The sequence below is a fragment of the Crocodylus porosus genome, unplaced genomic scaffold (genome assembly GCF_001723895.1).
Source record: "Crocodylus porosus isolate Cpor-Errol unplaced genomic scaffold, CroPor_comp1, whole genome shotgun sequence".
Taxonomy (NCBI): domain Eukaryota; kingdom Metazoa; phylum Chordata; order Crocodylia; family Crocodylidae; genus Crocodylus; species Crocodylus porosus.
In genome coordinates this window covers 5,176,579-5,182,241 of record NW_017728925.1, presented here as the reverse complement: position 1 = coordinate 5,182,241, position 5,663 = coordinate 5,176,579, and the positions used below count along the sequence as shown (strand labels likewise).

General features: G+C 49.9%; 1 protein-coding gene across 4 annotated transcripts in view; it reads right to left on the bottom strand.

Moving 5' to 3' along the window:
- Positions 1-5,657, bottom strand: part of STXBP1 (syntaxin binding protein 1) — a 69,705-nt gene extending 64,048 nt beyond the window's left edge. For all 4 annotated transcript variants that reach the window (XM_019540621.1, XM_019540622.1, XM_019540619.1 and 1 more), the window contains exon 1: positions 5,516-5,657. In XM_019540621.1, coding sequence (XP_019396166.1) covers positions 5,516-5,552 — 37 coding nt within the window. In that variant the 5' untranslated portion in view covers positions 5,553-5,657. The remainder of the gene's footprint in view (positions 1-5,515) is intronic.
- Between the last annotated feature and the right edge of the window lie 6 nt (positions 5,658-5,663).

Here is a 5,663-nt window from a genome sequence, read left to right as displayed (position 1 = left end):
TCTCCACATCCTTTTTGAATTGTGGAGCCCAAAACTGGACGCAGTACTCCAGCTGCGGCCTCACCAAGGCCGAGTACAAGGGGAGAATGACGTCCCGGGATTTGCTCGAGATGATCGTGACACAGTGCCTTTGCTTATTTGTAGGACTGTAGAAACTTTTTTATCCAGTTGTTTAGCAGTCCCTAAAGAAAGAGTGTGACAGGGTGTGCATCCAGGAAAACAGTAATCCAAGGATAGGGTATGTTATAGTATATAAGAGTCCTGAAGTGCAAAAGTCAAGTTTCTCTCACTGCTGTTAGTTCCTGAATGTCTTGCATATGTCTTTTTGTGGTTGTCACCTGAAAGCCACGAATGGTGATCGATAGAGCCAGGCATTACACCAAAAAATTAAATCAGGAAATAGTATATATTGGTGATGTGGCTGCATGTATCTGGGTAGATTTCTGATCCAGTCCAGTAGATTTGGGTACTGATCTGTCCTTTCTTTAATTAGAAAGGTACCTTAGTCCCTTAAGTTGGTTGAAACTCTATTTCTGTGCAATAAGAAAGCTTTTTAAAGAAGGGGGGAATCACTGAAAACAAAATACAAATCGGAGAAAGAGAAAAGGAAGAACAAACCCCCCACATCTACGTTTTCTGAGTGCATGGTTTAGTATACCACTTGCCAGCACTGTTAACACGCAGACCCTTAAAGAAGTCATTGCAGTGTCCAAGGCCTTCACAAAAATCAGCAGAGCAGCAAGCTGTGAATTCATCCCAGTGGGCGAAGGCACAGACTAGAGGAGTTTAAGCTCTGGGCTCTTGGTTTAAGCTCTGGACTCTGGGTTTAAGCTTTTTTAGGGTGGGTCTACATAGCAAAATGAAGGTGCAACTGGTGCATGGGTTGGTTTAATCTAGATAGCATGGGGAACCACAGCAGTGAGGACCCCTTCGTGCTACCAAGAGTTCAAACCCTCCGGGACCTGGGGGGTGTATGCTGGTTGCTCACATGGGCTAATGCCTGTACTACCACATCTTCCTTGCTGTCATTCCCCATGCCACCAAGCTTATGTTTGCCCATGCTACAATCACACCTTTGATGTGCTGCCTAGATGAGCAGTCAGCTCCAGCTGGCAAGTTGGGATTTAAAACCACCCTGAGTCAGAATAACAATAGTCCGGTCATTCTGAGCAGCACTGGCTCTCCAAGATGGGATGGGGTAGCCACAAGGGTGAGGTGCAGGTTAGGTACATAAATCCCCTTGTTAATGTCTTACTCTCAAATTAAATGGGATGTGGGGTGGGGAGCCACCCCTGCCAATGATTTTGTAGTTACAGGACTCAAAAATGTTTACAAAGCTCAAGCATTGTGTCCTGGGGACAAATACCCAGGTTGCATTGGAATATTTTTAAAACATTTCCTAAGGGATTTGCCATCCTTCACCTATGTACACAGCGGCACTAGAGTGGAATTGGCCTTGGTATAAACACACACACGTGTTTCTGTGCCACAGGCTGTGCACTGTGCAGCTCTCCCAGAGTTACAGTCAGTGGGCCTCTCTACCCACCTTGCACACTGTGTTGCCTTTATACCTGGCCTGCATGGGTGCTAAATGAAGTGCACAGGTAAGGCAGAGCAGTACTGAGCCCAAGACACAACCATTGTCAGCAGTGACTGAACCAGAGTGCTGATCTACCATGCCACAGGGTCCTAGCCTTTTAAACACGGAAGCTGCTAGAACAGGGGTGGGCAAAAAGTGGCCCACCAGGCCATTTTATCTGGCCTACGGGGCCCCTAAAAATTTTAGAAAATAAATAGTTATCTGCCTCTGGCTGCTTGTCATGCAGCCCTCGCTGGCTTGTCAAAACTCAGTAAGCGGCCCTCTGCCCAAAATAATTGCCCATCTCTGTGCTAGGAGTTACAGTCATCAGGCAAGGAGCATCATGCAAGCTGGTGCCTAACCATGCATCATGTGAGTGCCTGCCGGGCCCGGCGCACAGGAAGGTTCTGGGGATCTTTCTGGGAGGTCAAGATGGGGTGAAATGCTGAGAAGCACGAGTATAACAGGAGGATGGCTCCTCTGCCTTTTGGAGTTGAGGGCCCTGGACTCCTCTGAGACCTTGGACTTACTAATTTGGTTAACAGAATTAGCCCTGACTGGAGAAGTTTGGGTAGCAGCTGCTGAATCTGCTCACGTGGTGTATATAGGTATACATATATATTATGATTGTTGCAGTAGGCAATACCGGTATCAGCTTAGAGCCCAGGGGCTGTTGTGCTGTACAAACATGAAACAAAAAGCCTCTTATTCTCCTGGTTATGCTTCTTTCTTGGGTTTGGAAAATGCATCTGAAGAGGCAAATGCTGCCACCCCCTCTTACAGGAGGCAAGTTCCTGGGACAGCGGGGTTCGTGTAGACTCAGGATGGAAAGTTCTTAGGAAACCCGAGTGCAGGCTGCATGTCCCTAGCTGGGAAGTGCAGAGCAGCAGGCACTGCCAGCCAGCTCCCATTTCCAGTTGGAGTTGGGCAAGCCCTGCTGAAGCCACTAGGATTGGCACAAGTGTGCATGAAAGCTGAGTTGACTGGCAGTTCTGAAGTCACTTATGCCAGAGCTTAACTCTTGAATGAATAGGGATGGGAGAGGACCCACTGGGATACATTTAGATCGGGACCGTCGTGGGATCTGAACACTAAAGGCCAGATTTATCTGTACTGTTTAGCCCTCATGTTTGGGCCAGACCTTCCAGCGAGGCAACAGATTTAAGTTGGCCAGATCTTCAAGTGGTTAGTTTGAAAAAATTGTGGCCACTGGTATTGCCACCAGAGCTTTGGAAAAACTCAGTCTTTATTTCAATGTTAAAATAGGTCAGGAGCTGGCTTGCAAATTCTGGCCTGGGTCATTTGAAACGCTGGCCCTAAATGATTTGATCACGTCATGACTCCAATACCTTGGGTAAAGGGCCCGAATGCACACCAGACTGGAATCCAGCCATGGTGCTTCTTGGGATGGTACTGGCAAGGTGCGTGCTTTTCCCTCTGCGGATGGGGTTTTGCTTTCTTGAGGGCATTGCTATGACACCTGCAGCATCCTACCTTGCAACTTACAGCACATTAATGGCCTCAGATATATGAATTGTTATGACACCAGTTGGCTGTGAATACAGAAGCAAATCTATAAAATGATCACAGGCTGCAAGGGAGCCAGGCTCAGTGCATCTCTCTGAGAGGTGGAACCATGGAGAAGAGGGAGCCATGGCAACACAGCAGCATCCTTTCTTCCTCCTAGCAGAGGAAATCCCTTCAAAGATAGTATGCATAGAGTATCAAGGGCTGGGCCAGAGGATATAGCACTGTTGACCAGGTCAGCTGTTCTTCATGGACTCATCACCAGTACCCTCTCCCTGCAAAAAAACCCATAAGGCAACCTGGCCTGAGATAATTCTGACTAGGGGAAGAGTATCTTGCACAGTGAAGCTCTGGGAGGGTGGGAAAGGGGGCTGTGGCAGCAAGGACAACCAAGGGAGCCTGGCTCCTTCAGGGACCATATTAATAAGAGGACTAAAAAGGCACAGGACCCTCAGACTTATTGGTTCTCAGATCAGAGGACCTGTTCCAACTTCCTGACCATCGCACAAAACCCCTAGGAGATCAAACTCACCAAGGCCCTGATCTGACAGTGACAGCTGTCTCTACAGAGGTAAAATCCTGAGCCCTGCTGAAGTCAGTGGGGTCAACCACATCAAAACTCTTGTAGGGGCCAGGTCCAAGTTTCCTACATCCTATTTCAGCACATTCCCTGCACAGGGAGAAAATCTGGCCCTGGTATTCTAGATACCCAGCGGGGAGAGAGAAAGAGAGAGAGTGTGTATGTAGACAATTGTGATTGCCCATTTTGGTATTAAAGTGAAAAAAAGAAAACGAAGGAAAAATCAAGGACACGTACAAAAATCCAATCTAGCTAGGTTCTAGTTCTAACTGGTGGTTTTTGAGGAGCAGACACATGGAATATATTTAGATCCTGACATTTTTTCTGTTTGAGTTGTGCCTGGGAAAAGAGTATGGAATCAGACCTTTTGCGTTTCGGGCAATGTTGGGGTAAAGACAGCAGGAATGCACGGAGCATCCTACCAGTTTCATAACATACTTGTCACATGCAAGTGAATGAAAGGGGACCTATTTGATGCAAGCAGATCAAATGCAGCAAAACACTTAAAATTTTGCTCCCCCCCAGGAGATTCCTGCAACAGAAAGGATTTTTCTTGTTGTGGCTGTTTCCTCCTTTACTGACTCAATTCCAAATGTCTTCCAATGCAGCATCTGACCTGACAGAGCTGCAGCTGAGCGATGGATTTGGGAAAATAAAAATAGAGCCAGAGTGGTGCAGAGCTGTCTATTAGCTCTCTGGGCAGGTGATTTCTTGGAACAAAGCAGGACATAAATCTAATGGGATCACTCCACCAGCGGTCACACCACCTTGCTTCAGCCACACCAGCTGCAGACTGAGCCAATGCTGTGGCGTGGAGGTTTGTTAAATAACACCCTGCCTTCTTAAGCACAAAGCTATAGTGGCACTGGCGCGGTCTCCAGAGTGATTGCATCTCCCCACCCCACTGGATAAGCAGATGATAAAAAAAAGATGAAACAATATATATTTTTCCTGGTCGATTTGGTGCCGTTTCCATTAGAACAAAAAACCCAAGGCAGGGCCAAGTGGTGCTGAGAGAGGAGGCAGGAATGGAAGAGACCCACAGCTGGGGCAGGAGGCGGTGAAAGTTGCCACGGATCTAGAGCATTTTTGTTATTAATCAGGCATAAAAGTTTCTTGATGCAGTCTTCTCAGGGCAATGGAGGCAGGAGCCTTTCCCGCCTCCGTTACCGCTGGCGGCTACAAGAGCCCCCGATCTAGATGCAACCAGAACAAGCCACGGAGGGGAGGGTTCCCCCCTAAATCTGTAGGCGATTAGCAACTTGGAGCCTAAAACAGCACCTTGAATTCATGCATAAGAAACCATTCCCCCCTCATCCACGTACATGAGAGCCTTGGCACAAAGGCCTATGGCAGGGGCCACGGCTGCTCGGCCTGCCGCTCAGGGAACCGTCAGCCTTTATTTTAATCATTTCTTCAGGCAGATTAAAGGGTGCCCCCCCACCCTTGCACGGATGGGCAGAGCTGCGCGCTGCTCGCAGGGCAGGATTTGCTCGGGGAGGGAGGCTTTGCACTGACACTGCAGGAGGGGGATTAGGAGCCAGGTCTGTGTGTGTGCCAGCGCAGGGAGGGGACGGATGCACCCCCAACCTGGTCCACCCCCGCCCCCAGCACTGCAGAACAGCCCCCCCAGCCGGGACATCACCCCCGCCCCCTTCCCGCGGAGGTCTCCAGCTCTCCCCTCCCTCCGGATGGGGTCCGGATTGCGCATCTGCAACACCCCCCTCCCCCTTTCCATCCCCACCAGCAACGAAGATCCAGATGTTGGGCAGTGCCCCCACCCCCAGCTGTGCAGGCGGGGGGGGCACCCCCCCAACCAAGCATCTTACTTTCTCCGACCACCGCCTTGAGCCCGATGGGAGCCATGATGCGCCGCTGCCTTCCGAGGGGCAGCTGGTGCCCTGGGGCTCGCCCGGCCCCTGACCCGCCCGCCGGGGTGCGCGAGAGACGAGCCCGGCCCTGCGGCGCGGCGCCTGC